Source organism: Athene cunicularia, assembly GCF_003259725.1.
Source record: "Athene cunicularia isolate RWA chromosome 3 unlocalized genomic scaffold, athCun1 chr3_part1, whole genome shotgun sequence".
Taxonomy (NCBI): Eukaryota; Metazoa; Chordata; class Aves; order Strigiformes; family Strigidae; genus Athene; species Athene cunicularia.
Window position 1 is genome coordinate 68,448,807 of NW_020799097.1, and position 16,739 is coordinate 68,465,545.

General features: G+C 33.5%; 1 protein-coding gene across 6 annotated transcripts in view; it reads right to left on the bottom strand.

Annotated features, from left to right (window-relative positions):
• Nucleotides 1–16,739, bottom strand: part of SCAF8 (SR-related CTD associated factor 8) — a 165,394-nt gene that overhangs the window by 105,870 nt on the left and 42,785 nt on the right. For 5 of the 6 annotated variants that reach the window (XM_026845630.1, XM_026845628.1, XM_026845631.1 and 2 more), the window contains exons 8-19: nucleotides 13,964–14,043; nucleotides 13,428–13,545; nucleotides 10,717–10,848; nucleotides 10,453–10,565; nucleotides 9,776–9,969; nucleotides 7,191–7,291; nucleotides 5,492–5,605; nucleotides 4,691–4,847; nucleotides 3,409–3,539; nucleotides 1,668–1,812; nucleotides 1,059–1,139; nucleotides 251–472 (exon numbers count right to left, since the gene is read on the bottom strand). In XM_026845630.1, the coding sequence (XP_026701431.1) occupies nucleotides 251–472; nucleotides 1,059–1,139; nucleotides 1,668–1,812; nucleotides 3,409–3,539; nucleotides 4,691–4,847; nucleotides 5,492–5,605; nucleotides 7,191–7,291; nucleotides 9,776–9,969; nucleotides 10,453–10,565; nucleotides 10,717–10,848; nucleotides 13,428–13,545; nucleotides 13,964–14,043 (1,588 nt within the window). The remainder of the gene's footprint in view (nucleotides 1–250; nucleotides 473–1,058; nucleotides 1,140–1,667; nucleotides 1,813–3,408; nucleotides 3,540–4,690; nucleotides 4,848–5,491; nucleotides 5,606–7,190; nucleotides 7,292–9,775; nucleotides 9,970–10,452; nucleotides 10,566–10,716; nucleotides 10,849–13,427; nucleotides 13,546–13,963; nucleotides 14,044–16,739) is intronic. The other variant, XM_026845632.1, reaches the window with a different exon arrangement.

The window sequence follows — 16,739 nt, forward strand, 5'->3', positions numbered from 1 at the left end:
GGATCCCAGTCTCAGCTTTACTTCTTGAGTCTACAAAAAAAACCATCTCTGAGCATAAGCTGCTAGAAATCAATGATCAGATGATGACAAAGATGGTTCCCACGATTCCTCCAACAAACTGAAAATGATACCCAGCCTAAAAGTCCTACTCTGTAGTTACTAGTGCAATGGACTAGGATCTGAAAAAAAACCCTCAGAAGTATACTGTTTCCTGTATGTGATCATATAACACAATGAAGACATTTCGTACCAGATCTATTGTTTTCACTGGAAGAAATCTGAAGGTCTGTAAGATGTGATCCCTTTTCATCTGATTCTGGTTTGTTGATTGGCAGAGGATTAAAAACATTTCCAGCAGATAATGTTGGAGTAACTAGATTGCTAGTAACTGTGCCAACTGGTAGAACAAGGCTAGTAAAAGGAACATCCTTCATTGTCTCTTGTGCAATTGGTAACGGAGGCTGTACTAAAGCTGCAGAGAAACAACAGAAATGTACCAGAGTAATCATATATTCAAGCCTTCAAGATTAGTTTGGCAGAGGTCTGGCTGATAAATCAGAATAAATGAAATTGATTACCCTAAGTGTTACATTTTTTTGGTAGTAATTTCTTATCCTCAATCAGCACCGTAATATTTAATTTTTTTTGCAGAGATCACGAACTTCAGGCAACCTAAGAAATCAGTACTCTTTAACAGATATTTTTTAATATTAAATGAATACACTTAAAAGGCTAAACAAAATATAAATTATTCAGTGACTAACACCATAACATACATCTGTTACAAGTTGGTTAAAATACTAAACTACGCATACAAATAATAAATAATTAATTTGCCGTGATTTTTTTTTTGCAGTAACTCCACGGTAGCTATAATTTTTCAGTCACCTTGAAAAGCTATGCAAATCTTTTTCTCAATATCTGCTTAAATCAGCTGAACAATAACTTTTGTGTTGCTGTTTTCCGTTACACAGAATTAACTTGCTTTTGATTAACAAGTAGTATAACAACTAAGCTTCTCATAACACACAAATAACTATTAGAAGAATCAAACCTACGTGTTGGAACAACTGGTGGGACAACAGGTGGCGGGACAACAGGTGGTGGAACCACAGGTGGAACTGGGGGAGGCATATAACCTATATGGGAAAAAATGACAAATTATTACAAGGGAAGCATATACAGTTTTACAATAAAAGCTTGCTTATTCATCCTGAAAAGCTGCACCACTGAAGACTAGCAGACAACAAATGTATGGGAAAAGGCAGCAGTGGTTATTGTTTTCAAAAACAGCCCCATCTTTACTGTACATAATCCGCTTGTGCATCTTTAGAAGTTATTTCTGGCAACAATATCCAAAGAAGAAAATTAAGAGTTTTAAAATTTTCCAATGCAAGCAGATTATTCTTAAGATCTTTAAATTTTCATTTTTATCAAAGCTCAAATAAAATTCTGCTGTAATTACTATTCTCAGTATTATTTTACCAGTGCATTCTGTCAAGTTAGACATGAGAAATCTCATACTAGATTAAAGTTAAGGATTCAAAGGTCAGCTATCTCAGACAGTAACCGCTAGCTGATGGAAAACCACACAAAGCGTCATGTACATAGCAGCACACAAACTGAGTATACTCGTTACATGCTCAACTTCATTTTTACTAACTTACCTGGAGGTGGCTGTGAAGGGTTGAAACTTGCTCTCAAGAAGGGTGGAGGAGGAATTGCACTATAACCAGGAGGAGGGACAGACATTGTGACAGGAAATGCGGGTGGAACCAAGCTAACAGCAGGCACAGCTGGAGCTACTGGAATCTTTTTTCATGGGAAAAAAAAAACAAGCAACTTCAATACTTAACAGTACTCAGTGACACTAAAAGAGGGATGAACTGATTTGACGGCAATTCATGTTAAGCATTAAATGTACCACAGGCTTAGGATATATTCTGAACCCTCTGAAGAATTAGATTGCATTCTGAAATGGTACCTACACTACAGCTAAACAAGGACACTGGAAGAATACTATGCTATCTTTTCTTTATTCTAAAAAGAACAGAAAAATACACAGTTAAACCCTACATTTATTCAAGAATAAAAGTTTACTTATGGGAAAGAAGTGAATGCAGAAAAAGCGAGAGAGAAAAACAAGGAAAATGTACATAGTGTGGCAATTTGAGAGCACTTAGGAAACACTGATTCTATTCTCATTAGAAAAAATTATGTGTTTTAGAACAATACTGGAAAGTTGAGTTTAGTGTATGTAAAAGACCAATAATCCTGACAAAATCCTGAAAAATTACTTAATATTTCTCAAACCTCTGTTTGAGCTACGTGCTTTGATACAGTGCAACATAATTACAAGTAATTAGTGACAGAATAAAAGCTATATATATGTATAATTAAATATATATGATCACAGCATACACTAGGAGACAGTTGAAATAAGAAGACTGAAGACAGCTTTTGAGAAAAGAAAAAAGCTCAAAATTCAATGCAAGGAAATGCAAATATGTAATTTTATATCAACTCAAGTACTGGAAATGTCTATATATGTTAGGAAAGATAAAATAGTAATATAAATACAAAAAAAATTTGCATTAAGCAACTGCTTCTCATTTTACAATTTATAGGGTCATTATAATAAGGATTTAAAGAGTTTGACAAACAGCTTTGTACTTATACTTTATAAACATGTGTAGTGTAGTATGCTGAAGAAAAAAAGACACTGTATTCTCCTAGCCTTCCACAATACCTTGTTAATGACTGGATGTTTTAGAGGGAGGAAAAAAAAAACCAGCAGAGAATCAAAGACTCTCATGAATTACTGCATAGAGAGTGCAACAGCACACTACTTGAAAAAACATGTCTTTTAGAGATGAGTCTCCTATGAAATCCTGCCCCAAATTACTGAGAAAATAATTAAACATATTCAAAGCTGATATGGGGAAAAGCATGTAGGTAGAGAAGAAACAAGAACAAGTGAAAAAAAGATTATTGATTTCTTAGCTTACAGAAAGATGCTTTGCTCTAAACAAAATACTTTCTGTAAGCTCATCTTAATTTCACCTTAAAAAACTAACATAACTAACATGCTGCTATTTTTAAAATTATTTTTTAGTTGTTTGGTTTTTTCTTTGTTTTGTGGGGTTTTTTTAACAATTGCTTAGCCTTCAACATTTAAGTCTTCATTTGAGTTTGCACACAAGTTTGGGATATGCTGTGCATGAAACTAAAGCTTAACAATGGCAACTGATTCTAGTCTAAAATATTTCAGAAATAAATACACATGCACACAGGAATTAAGTATTTTTGACTGAAATACTTTAACTCAGCATCAAAGGTTATCTGTATTGAAGAAAAAGTTTGTCCTCCAGTTTTTGGGGTTTTTCGCAAACTCGCACCAATACAAACCTGCAGCATAGTGACTGGTTGTGTGTAAGCTTCTGTCTGTGTTGTAATAACTGTACTCTTATCAACTGCAGCACTCTGTGTAGTTTGAGTATTTTCTTTAGTGGCTTCTGAGCTTCTGGCTGTTTCCCATTCTTTAAAAAAAAGGTAATCAGTATGTTATTTTTATTTAAATACTAAAAAGTCCTCTTCCTCCCTAAAAATATATTTTAATCTGGTATATAGATACATTACAAATAGCAGTCAAACAAAGTCAAAAAGCAAGTGCAATTATTCATTATATATTTTGAAGAATGCAAAATAACTTTAATCACCTGTTTAATTATGCCTGTTTAAAATCTGATTTTTCAGAACTTACCAAGTTTTTTTCACCAATCATTCTGTTAATATTTTGTAATACAGAGTATGCTCTAGTTTTCTGAAAACTAGTGTTGTCAACACACCTGTGTTATCAGCTGGCTACTGTACAATGACAAAGAATCCTCATGTTAAAGAAACCTCACTTCAACCCCCATTTCTTCCTTCTGCCACTTCCTCAAAAAGTTTTGTATTTCAAGTATAACATAATGAATGTATTTCAATAATGTTCCATGTTTAAATTATTGTGCCTTTTATATTCAATTTTTACTCAAAGCAAGACTACATTTTGAACTGAAAAATCTTTGTTGCTATTATAAAACAGTCTTAATCTACTGATTACTTCAGTATACTCCAGTCATTTGGTGCTAGATCCATTTCAAGAAAACATAGTACTTGTCAGTCTTTTACAAACCTAACAAACCTCCCAATTAACCAACCTCTGGGTTTCAGAGTAAGGTCTAATATTACTCGCTTTCCTACTCATCTTTATGGAGAAAAAAACCTTACGGAGAAGCTAAGATGTGTCTATTTGGACAAGTTCCAACTTAAGTCTTAAACATGATTATAAGACTTTTCACAATCACAAGCAGATCATAATTTATATGCAAATTAATATTTTACATACTTAGAAATGAATACACAGCAAATTCATAACTCTTAAAAAAATGCTAACCTTTATTCACTTGCTTAAATTAATTCCCTTTTGTCACTAATTCCTCATTATCATGACAACCAACTACTCATCTACAAAGACAGTCTAGATTTCATTATTACAGTGCCATATATATTGTAAGCAAGTAGCTAGTAAAATTTATGTAAATTGAAAAAGAGTATGTTTTACCTAAAACAATGAACTTTCTGAGGATTTGCAGTTATCAAAATAAACACATTTTCTAACTAGCAGAATCACTATTAATGCCTGTACCTGTATTTACTGTTTCCTGGTCAATCATGCCACCTTCAGCAAAGCCCTCCAAATCATCCAATTTTACTTTCTCCCAAGGAATATACGAAACTCCCAGATCCACATCCCAGAACTGCTTATATTCTGTTTTGACACCTTTATTCAAAGCCCAGGCAATCTGAAAATAAAACCCAACCAGATAATCTGGTTAAATTATATAACCTGTAAACAGAATTTCAGATAATTTCCTTCATTTTTCTGTCCCTGCAAATCAATCTCCAGTGTCTATTTATTAAAACTTTAATAAGTTCTTGATTTTAAATGAACTTGTACGAAGTTTACTTGGCCTTTGCAACAGGTATGTGGAAGATTAACTACACCAAAAAGCTTAAAATCTTTTCCAAGTTAATGCTAACAAATATACAGGGAAATCAGTACTTCAAGGACTGATTCTAAATCATTAAAGAAGGTAGAAAAAAACCCCCACAGCATTTATCCTATATTTAGGTCTATAAGAATACTATCAAATTTAATATTTAAGTGATCCACATGGTCACGTACAGGACTTAAGTTGTTTACAGTCTTGTACTCTTACCACTAGCACATACAAGTATCAAGTAATAATTTCATTTTACTCTCTTTGTGATGCAAATCCTGTTAAAAGCGGCACTTCATACACAGAGGAAAGAAAACAATTTACACATTATTGCTTCATTCTTCTCCATCCTGTACATTGGAATGAACAGCTCCTAAACAACAAATCATATTAAAAACTGTACTGCATGTGAAATGGACAGCATCTTTAGATTAAAATCAACTTACCTTAATAATTTTAGATCCTATTTTATAGGACCCAGAACTAAGTTTCTGAAGAGCACGATAAGCATCTTGTCTATGAACCATACAAACATAAGCACAACCTCTTGGGGGAATCATCTATGGAAAAAAAGCAATGGTCTTAAAGTAGGAAAACCAGCATTTCAGATTACAGAACTACACTAAGTGAATACTAATAGAAAGGCTTACACTGTAAACAACTGTAACCTTAATCAATACTAGTAACAATTTAGAGCATCAGCAAAACAAGAGTGATATTGGCAGGGTACTTCAGTTACTTTCAAGAAGCAGCAGCAAGCTGAAGAATGGGTGCTAAAAATTACATGAAATATTTGAACACCACAAAGCAGACAAGAACTGGGAGCTATACTATAACAACTGCATAAAAGCAGCACTCCAAATTCACTGCAAGCTGAGCAACAACCTTTCACAGAGGCACAAACTAGTGATTAGAAGTATCTAGCATTTTTAAAAGGTAGAGCCCTCAATCCTGAAGTGTGATTTCCACTAGCTTTAATGTTTTATTTAGGAAAGAAAAGTATGATGTGGCATGTGATCTTTCAAAGTTTGCAAATCATGCATGACAACTGCTTATTTTAGTTTTAGTCAAAAATATTGGTGTGCTTTTATGTTGTGTAGGAGCACACAGTAATATAAAACCAAAAATATTTAAGATGACAGATTTTAACGCAGTCCTTATAAAAATATTTTTAAGATATACAACTATGTTATCCTAGGTACTTAAAGATTCATGGAATGAACAGCATGAACTATTTACAATATGGTTTGCCTCTGAAATGTAAGAGACACTGGGACATTATGGCTGTTACATTCATTTCCTTCGAACTTTCTTAATTGCTAGTCCCTGCAAATTAAAATGAGGTTTAAATGTCAGACTATGGGTTTTTTTCACTTCTGAAGCTTTTTTAAAGACTCTGTAATGCCACAGAAACTAGTAGTAGCTGAATATATTAACATGATAGGAAAAATAGTAAAAATATTATCCAAAGTGAATTAAATGGCATGAGAAGCACTTTAAAACTGCTGGAGCAAGAGACAAATATCAAAATTTCTTTCGTGTAAATGTGTTGTTTTAGGAGAAAAATACTTTCTCTTGAAGCTGAATTATAGGCAACACTGAAGTACGACTCGGCATCTAAATCTAAATTGCTCTAAATCATGAGAAATAGATCCAATTGTAAGAGTCTTTTTAATTGTCATTTTTTAGACTAAACACTTGTTTACAGTAAAAAATTTCTTTTTTTCTAAATGTTTTACCCACATTGATTCCATTTAAGGAACCCTCTGTATGGAACATAACCAAGAACAAGTGTGGATATAGATCAGTTTGTGTCCACTAGTCCAAGGAAAAATTATACCCACCCCATGCTACATCACAAAAAGAGAAAAGACATGACTTCTTGTTTATTAAGACCCTGCTTTAAAAAACGGTGTAAACTGTTAGTGCTCGGGAAAAGCCATTTTACCATGAAGTGCACTGTCTTTAGTGCTTCAAAAGACAGTCCATGGAAACCAACAAGCAACTATCACAGCCACTTTTTTTAACAGTGATAAAACGTCTCCTAAATACTAGTGTAAGCTGCTAAAAGGAATTCAGAAGCATAAGCACGTTTAAATTGCTAGGCTGTAAACCCTGGAAATGCATGGCAACATGCTTACTTACATTAATTGACTCTATTTGTCCAAATTCTTCAAACAAGTTAGTCAAATCTTGCTGTGTAGCCTTCTTGTCTACTTGACCTACCCAAAGAGTAGTACTGCAAACTGTCAAGAGACACATTCACGTCAATCAAAACACTAGAATGTTAGTTTATAAAATACTCTATAGCACTGATATAAAAGGCTTTAGAATTACAGAGACCACTCATCAAAAAAGCAAGAATAGTAGATCTATTACTTACTATATAAAGTACATTAACAAAAATGTTAAAGACACCAAATAGATATTCAGCACAGGTGTTCATTTTTCCTCTTTCATTTTCTTTTAAACAAAACAGTTGTTTTAAAAGAAATGAAAAATAAAATTCTGAAATGATTAGCTAAGGAACTGCAGTAGAAATTACTTCAGAAAAAAAAATCATTTCTATTCCATGTTCCATAAAAAATATTCCTCTAGGATTCAGAGTCAGTTTTAATGAAGTAAGACTAACTGGCTTAAAGTGTATTACAGAAGTAACGTAACTGCAGTATTATGCACTGTGTTTTCTCCTGAAAGAAATGGAAACCGTACTTTTACTTTACCTTGGGGAACCATGCCAGAAAAACAGACCTGCCTGAGGCCTACCACTGAGCTGAAGATGTTCATGATACTTCTGACTCTTGTCAATGCTACCACAAGCCCAGATTCCTGCAATTTGTCTCCCAAATGCCTACCCCCATTCCCCGCACCAAATACAAATACTTAGTGACATGAGCTAAAACTTCCTTCTCCCATATGTACATGGTTCCAATTATTTTGTCTCCCAAATATTACCCAATCTATGTGTGCAAGCCTTGACAAACTCAGCAGTTATTTCAACTTAACACAGGGTGATCAGAATCAGATTAGGCCAATACTGGTGGTTCTTCTCAAATATCTTACTCCCCCAGTTATCCACTCAGGTTCTTAAATGACTTAAGGCAGAACAAAACCAGATAACCTGGATCTCTTAGGCCTGCCTTATCCTAAACCAAGGAAATATTCTTTCTTCATCATCATCTTGATACATCACACATCCTTCCTATACCAATCTTGGTGCACCAAACTGGATACCAGTGTTGTGCATTCCTCTGTCAACTGACATTTTCAGTTGACAGCAGTACTGAGAATGACTAGTCTCTTGGACAAAACTTGTTCCTCACATGCATGTAGATGACTTTTTTGTTTCTCATGGTGCTAAGCTTTATGAAACAACTCTTCAGACCTCAGTAAATGCTAACAGTGGCTGTCACTGAAAAAATTTCATGAGTAAAATGCTTGTCTGATGAATTATTTATTTATTTACCCAACACCTAGCCTTTTTAGTATTTCCTTTCCATGAGCCAGGTGACTTCACAGGACCTCAATTGCTGCTGTTGTTCATCAGGTTACTTAAAATCCCTGCCTCCCAGTACCCATCCATTCTGATTATAGCTCCCTGCTTTGTGGACTACGGGGAGAAATCTACAGCATAAAACTGGTTTGCCTCTTTTCATGTGAAAAGCCAGAGAAGAAAAAAAATATACATCTAAACTGTAGTACAGTTCTGAGTTTAAAGCCACCTTGGAATGATGTAAAATATTAATGTGAACAGAACACTCTTTCCTTTACAAAAATGAATTTTGAACTGCTTAACTTGTTACATAAATGATATAGTTTAAAAACACAAAACAAATGCAAAACTACATCAGAAACTGTGTATAGACTATCTAAACAAAGTTAAATTCGGGAACACAAGTTTATTACAAAAATAAATTAAGTACAATTATGCATCCCAAGAATCCAGAGTCCTGATAACAGCAGCAATGGGATATGCCACAGTAGCAGATTACTTATACCTAATTTCCCTGTTTCTAGCACCCATCTCAAAATACATTCCCTTTGATTTAAGCAACTGTGTGGAGAAAGTTCTTCTCCCTGCTACCTTCCTTCCTTCTTTTTAGTATGTGAATTTAGTATGTAAATGATAGCAGTGCAGAGCAGCACACTGCTGAAGCTGAAATCCAGTTGGGTTTTGGATACTTTCTTAAGATACAAACATTATGGTCTATTTTATGATAGCAAATTACTTGTTTCACACTTCCACCTGCCTTGGCTCTATATTCCTGTGAAAAGCTAGTTAAAAAGCACTCTAAAAGTTTAACAAAATTGGTCTCTAATTAAAATACTCAGCAAAGTGTCAATAGCATATCATACTTAAATGTCGTATCAGCACTCCAGTTTTCAGATTGAGCACTGACCATCTTCAAATGCCCCATAGAAGACAGAGTTAAAGAGAAAGTAGATTTTAACTTAGGGACAGACCTTGCCACCTGTTTGAAAGTAAAATCACTGATGTAACAGTATGAGTAACATCATCTGTAGAATAGTATGATACTTGCTTTCCTCTAAAATGAAATGATGTACCTGTCTAAGTTGTTAAGAAACACAGGAATACAAACTTAAGAAAACTGTTACAGTTACTGTATTTTGCGAGAGTGCTCAAGCTAAATCTTGTTCCTTCAATGGAAAACAAAGCCTTTTTTCCCTTTAATACTGCATTATTAAAACAGTAAGCAGCTGCCACTTACCACTTAGTGTTTTTGACCGTATAGGAGGCAATCCCTTTTTCTGACGTTCTTTTTCCCTTTCTCTAGCTCTTCTTTCACTGGAATATGATCGAGATGACTTTCTCTTCCTTTCTCTTGATCTTGAGCGTGAACGTTTTCTATGTTTACGTTTACGAGACCCAGACCGTGATCTAGACCTTCGTTTTCTTGGTGACCTACAAAACACTTAATTTCAGTATGCTGAGTTAAAAAAATTAAATTCTAATTTTGTTGTCTTTTAACTACAAACTTTAAGCAGGATACAGACATTTCTGTTATATTCACTTAAACTGTTTCAGGAAATAAACTTAATGCCATTAGTGTGAGGAACAAAAAATACACCTTGAGCTTGAAACAAAACACATTCGAAGAGTTCCATAACATATCTGTTTTTCTGACACAGAAAACATGACCAACTGCTAGTGTTAGTTATGTTTGTTACCTGAAGAGGTCTTAAAAAAAAATTAAAGTAGACTACAAATATGCAAAATGAACTGTCATACAGAAAGTCTGCATCTAACACACAGTATTAATTTTTTTTTTTTTTTTCCATTACTAAAAACTGCTCATGTCAATTTTGGAAAATACAGAATTTAATCACAAACTTCAACTTTGTTTCAGAAAACCTTCATTTACTTAATACAAGTTAATTATAAAACCTTGAACGAGATCTTGAGCGAGTTCTTGATCTTGAACGAACAGTTGATTTCTTTTCCTCTTGTTCAAAAATCTCCTCTTCAGCAACATCCTGTCCTTCATCTATATCCATGTCCTGAGATCAGACATAAAAGATGTTGAATAACATTTGATAAATATACTCACAATACATATATTAAAGCATACATCCATATTACTCATTTTGGAATCATCTTAGTATGTGTTTTCCTTTCAATTTCTGTAATCAAATTTAAAATAGATTCTACCTGTTGTTGAATATCCATTGAATCATCTACATTCGTTTCCACTTCTAAAAACTGCTGCTGACTACTCCCTTGTGATGGTGAGGCAGAGTGCTCTGAACCAAAATTTCCTTCTTGATTCTCCTCAGGACTTGCCTAAATAAAAAATAGTAATGTATCATTAAAGGTCTCATAATTCAATATGCTTACTGTAATTCAAAACGTTAATACTATATGAAACAACTGTTCAAATATCTCTGAAAAACTATTTATCAAGTTTCTCTTATTTTCACACTTCTCATTAATGTGAAAGCTGAACTAGATGTCACTCCATTCCATACCTATTTTTGTATCCTTCTTAAATACAAAACTTTGAAATAATTAATATTCCTGACTATAAAAAAAATACTATTTGCTGAATCAAAAAAACAAAGTACACTATTTGTTGCTTAATTTGGCTGGCTTGAAAACAAAAGCTCACAAAACAACAGTGATGGCAGTCATATGTACACTGAAAGATACCCACTGGTCACCCATGCACATCCATTAATAAATTATATCTTGTTATTAACATAATGGAAATATTTGTAGTATCAGTTAAACTGGCTTAAAAAATTACATTTAACTCCAAACTTTCTTACAGTGCATAATTTAAGACAAGTAATTGCTACAAAATAAGGGAGGGTGTTGAGTCATTTATGGCAGTACGTCAATTACAACACCTACTAAAATTAAGAAATGTAAAATACTAAATGTATTGTTGATTTGCGAGAGAAAAAACTATAATGACCTAAACAAGGGATTGAAAGTACAGATTTGGAATAAATATCTTTAAGATATGGAAGAAATTCAAGAAATAACAGTAAATACAATGAAAATACTCAGAAATGCTATCAGTACAATTTTGAAGAGTAATTTTAAACCTATAATCCAATATTGCAGGTAAACATTTCAGTGATTTTCAATACATTTCACTTTAATTAAACAAATGCTAGATATTCTGTGAGGAGCATGGTAGAAAGTTAGCAGAATGACATGCAGTACCAAGGTTTTTTTGCTTCATATTCTTATAGCTTATAATGACAATTTCCAGAAAAATAAAAAATTATACCATAATTCAGTCAATGCATTTTCCTTCTAACATTATCTGTTTCATCTCATTTTCTTTTTAGTTAATTATTCTTCAACAATCTGTTTATTGATATCAATCCCTACATTTCTTGCTGCCCCTTCTGTTTCCTCTCCTCTCCTCTCCTCTCCTCTTTCTCACTGATGCTTAAACATGAAGTTAAAGAAAATCCTTCTAGCACAGTGCAGTCACTACATTGTAGTTCCAGCAGAAATCTGTGTCTCTTAGATGCTATGAAGGTGAAAATAAAACTTTTTTTCTCCATATTGACAAGACAGGAAGCTGAACTGACCTGAAGGGAAACAACTTCTGGACTTGGAATAGAATATCAAATAATAAAGGGTGTATAAATGTACTGTAACTTAATTTCATGTGAAATTAATTTAAACTGTAACTCTGCTTATTTTACAGTAACCTTGGCATTCAGCATTTTTGTCTTCAAATTAGTTACTTTTAAATACATGACATCAGAAACTCCTAAAACAGATGCACTCTTCAAAGCTCTATTCCTTTACAACATTTTTTTAATATTTAAAGCCAGAAATTGCTAGATATCCACCAACATCAAAAACTATTTAGTCTGTGGCTACGTTGTACAAACTTTTTCAGTTGCTGCACTTAAATGAGAAATGAAAATAAAACATAGTAAAATAAAGCAGTAGAACAAGAAAACACTATCTAATAAAAAAATCAAATTACTCTTCTAAAACAATTAAAAACTATTATAAAAAAACAATTTTAAAAAGTCACAAATTCAAAACTCAAATGGCATTCTTGACTGAAAGCTGCACCTTTGCACAGGTTAAACTAAAATCCCCAACAGATGTTTGTTACGTTTGTGGACCCTTAGATTTTCTTTCAACCTAGGACTTCTGTTTTACTGTAAAACTAGATCCAAATACTTCACAGAAAATCCATTTTATATCTGGTCGGTATCAAGACAGAACAAACATGTTTTTTTCTAATGGGATCAGGAATCGGGATGAGGAGGGGAAAAGAGCTGCTAAATAACGAGGACTAATTTCAGGAGAAATAAATCAATTTACTTCAATGCAGAGAGAACCCTTCACATAGTAAAGAAGGAATCTTGGGTTGTCTTGAGCATCGGTTCTTAATCATTTCTCAGGAAATACATGACTATTCCTCAGCTCAGATTCCTCAACAGAATGAGACATTTATTAGACAAGAATTAAAGCTTGGGAGGGTAAATTAAAGTTATCTGCAATCTCTATTCTGTCCTCTTGATGGTTCTGCAGCAGCAGACGAGCACAATCACTTCAGTGCTCACCACCTTTCTGACAGCAGGGAGAAAGCTTTTTTCCCCCCATATAAAGAGCTGAACAACCAAAACACAGTCAGCCTGCAACTCAGCTAAAGAGTACTCTTTCCCAAGATAAGTAAAATGTACAACCCACACAACTGGGGTTTTTTTCCGCTTTAAGAACTTTCTTTGGCTTATTCCACTTACTCTGAAAGCTTCTGTTAGAAGATTTCATTCTAAGAGCAGTGTCAGTAACAAGACACTTTTTTTTGTCCTGGAGTATGATTTTTTTTTTTATAAGTGGAGAACATAATTCTTATGACAACCACAAGATGGAGTTCTTACCTTTTGAGGCTGCTGTTGCTCCAGAAGCTGTTGTCTGAGATGTTCTAAATTTTGTTGCTGTAGCTGTTCAGCTAGTTGGTGAAAAAGTGAGTTGTTCACAGATTCTGATACTAAAGGCCTAAAATGAAATAATTTAATTAAAAAAAAAAAAAAACAAAAACACAGCAGTTTTTGCCTTGGTTTAAACAATTGGTAAACGTCTTCACAAGCAAGTTTCAAGTTTAAGTAAAATTGTAAAATAATGAAGATAATGTAGCTGGAGCCACCTTCTGTTATCATTATTATCACATTAACACAATGAATATAACTAACAAAGTGAATAATATTCTAATTTTAAGATGAAGTCAACAAAACTTCTGACACACAGACAAGTATTTTTAAATGTGCATGTTTCATTACTTTAGTAAACTGTCTTTTCCTACTGCATTAGTATACTTATGCTCTGAAAGCAACATTTTCCTTATATTTAATCCTAGTGCTTAACTAGCATCAGGCAAATTTTAGCATTTTCCGTAAGAAACATCGCTTGATCTTACAGTTGGGATGTGGGAGTTTCCTTTTTAGGCTCTTCATTTTGTTCAGATTCTTCCCCAAAGTCAAACCTGTCCATCAGCTTCTAGGAGAAAGCAAAATAAGCATTACTGAGTACTCCTTATATGTCCCTTTATGTATATTTACTTTTCAAAAGAAAAATGCACTTACTGCTCAACTTTAAAAAACTTTGGCAAATAACCTGAATAGAAAATTAAATGTCGTACTGCTATTGCTACCAAACTCCTGAATGCATCAAATACCAAATTTTGCCAATGCCTTTCTTGAGCTCTGGCTGCTGTTACAACTATAACTACATGTTCTTTCCATAGTAAATAATGGCTAGTTTGTAGGAAGGCTTAAATAAAGATTAACTTTATGTAATGGTACCTTTGATTAGAAGAAATTACTACGAAGAGGCCAACTATTCAATCCTTTGACATCAGCAAACTGCTCTGCCCATATCAAGAGAAGACCTACAGCTTGATTACTTCGCAAAGAATTACTGTATTTTCACACACACGTGTCATTTAGACAACCTGAATTCCTTCAAATATACTGCTCCTTGAAAACAACTTCTCACACAGTCTGCAAAAAAAATCAAAGCAAGCAATTATCATGTAGGAGGAATAAGCCTCTAGAGGGATAAAAAGAAAAGTATTGGACAAGGAAAAAGAAAAACTTGGATAAACTTCCTGTATTATCTGCAAAGATATGTATGCTGTAGTTCTGCTGAACAAAAAAGTTTGTTTATTCATTTAAAATAGCCTAGAAGCATTTCAGTAGCATTTTACTTTCTTGAACACAAAACTAAAGAGCAATCCTTATCTGTCACTGACATAGATTCTCTTTTTTTCAGTAAGTATGCATTGACAGAGCAATGCTATGAAAGCCATGCCCCTGCATATTTACACCTTGGAAGTTTTCTGAAAAGCAGAGTTAATGCTGTACTACAAGCCACCATGACTTCTTCTCAAATCCTGGTCAAAACCAGAAGAAAAAAAATCAAGAGGATGACAACACAGGGTAGTCATTTTGAAATACCAAGGCAAAAATGTCTCCAGTAACAAGCCATGACGATTCAGAAGCCCATTTTGCTTTCTCAGGATGCTCTGTTTACTCTCAATTACAGGAGTCCAGCAAGAAGAACAAAGCATAAGCTAAGAGACTGATCAATCAAGAATTTTTAGAACTCTTCTCCCAATGAAATAAATTAATATATATGAAAGCAGAACTGAATATATCAGAGAAAACACAGCAGAAACACAGACCATCAAACTAATGTGAGATGAGATGCTAAAACCCAGAATAACTTTCACCATATACATTTAAACCATTTAAAACAAGGTGGTCGCCTTTTAAATTTTTTTTCTTATTGTTAGAATATTTTCAAGTAAAATATTTGCAAAATGCTGCTGCTCTGAAGAAATATGCGTTTTTAGAAAAACAACCAGTCTCATCTTTAAAATATTATTAATCGTCATGTATCTTCCATCATGACAAAGTAGAATGGAAGATAACAGAATATGTACTGTTTAATATGAGAAAAGGAATAACTGGAAAGTAGTCAACAATTTATGATACACAAAAAAATTTCACTAAACTGGGGCCAGAGAAAACTAAAGAATTTCCAGCCAAGACATGCAAATATGTAACATGATTTTGGTTTAAATTTGTTTTAAATAACATAGTAGATATTAAAGGGAAAAACCTGAACTGAAATATCTTGATTTTTAGATAAATTGTAACAAAATACTCTCCACAATAAAGCAACAGAAATTGAAACAAATTAAATATTAGGATACCTAGAGTTAACTGACCACAAGCGTGCATGTAAAAATATATAATTTCCCATATATGCTACACTTATTACTTTAATTACCTAAGAGAGTATGTTCAGAAAAAGCAATGGGAATGATTAAAGACATGAAAAAAGTGTTTTATTCTAAAGGAAACAAAATTATTCTTAAGGATCGGGATATTCTCTTTAGAAATTAAAAAGAACATACATTTATAGGAAATGTCGATCAAAAATCTTTCTTTAGCATAACACAAGGATACAGTCATGTATCAAGATTACAAGACACACATTTGATGTGACAAAAGAAAGGAATTTTTCATGTAATGCATATTAATTTGGGCAACCAATTACCACAAGATACTATGGAGACAGAAGAGCTTGAAAACAAAGGATTGGAAGAACTGCCAGATTTATTAAAAATAGGGATTTTTGAAAAAGATGAATACTTAGGTATTCATCAGAAATATTTTCCTGCATTATTTGTATTTGTTATCCAAATCGCCATCATTGTATCATGGAATGAGAACTAAGCTTTACAGTTTTCTTTGGATCATGATGCTTACTGTTTGTCATAAAAGTTGCCCTTTTTTATGTCTGCTAACTCAGAACACTTGCCTTTTGGACACTGTCTTCAACCACTTAAGTATTTCTATATCCACATCACAGCTGCATCGTCTGTTCTCTAAACTTCATCACAAGTCTGTTCAGTATCTTCTACAGAAACTACTCAATATTTCTAATTATTACTTTCAGGAATTGCCAGATTCTCTCATTTTACTGCTGAAGCTTAAGATGTTCAGGATTGGTCACTGTACCTCAGGTAAGAATATTTCATCAATTTCTACTAGATAACAGTATCTCTTCTGCCCCATTCTTCATAAATCTAAGGATCACAGGACAGTCCAGGTTGAAAGGGACCTCAGCAGGTCTCAGTCCAACTTTCTGAGCTCAGATCAGGTCACTCGGGGCTTTATTCAGTT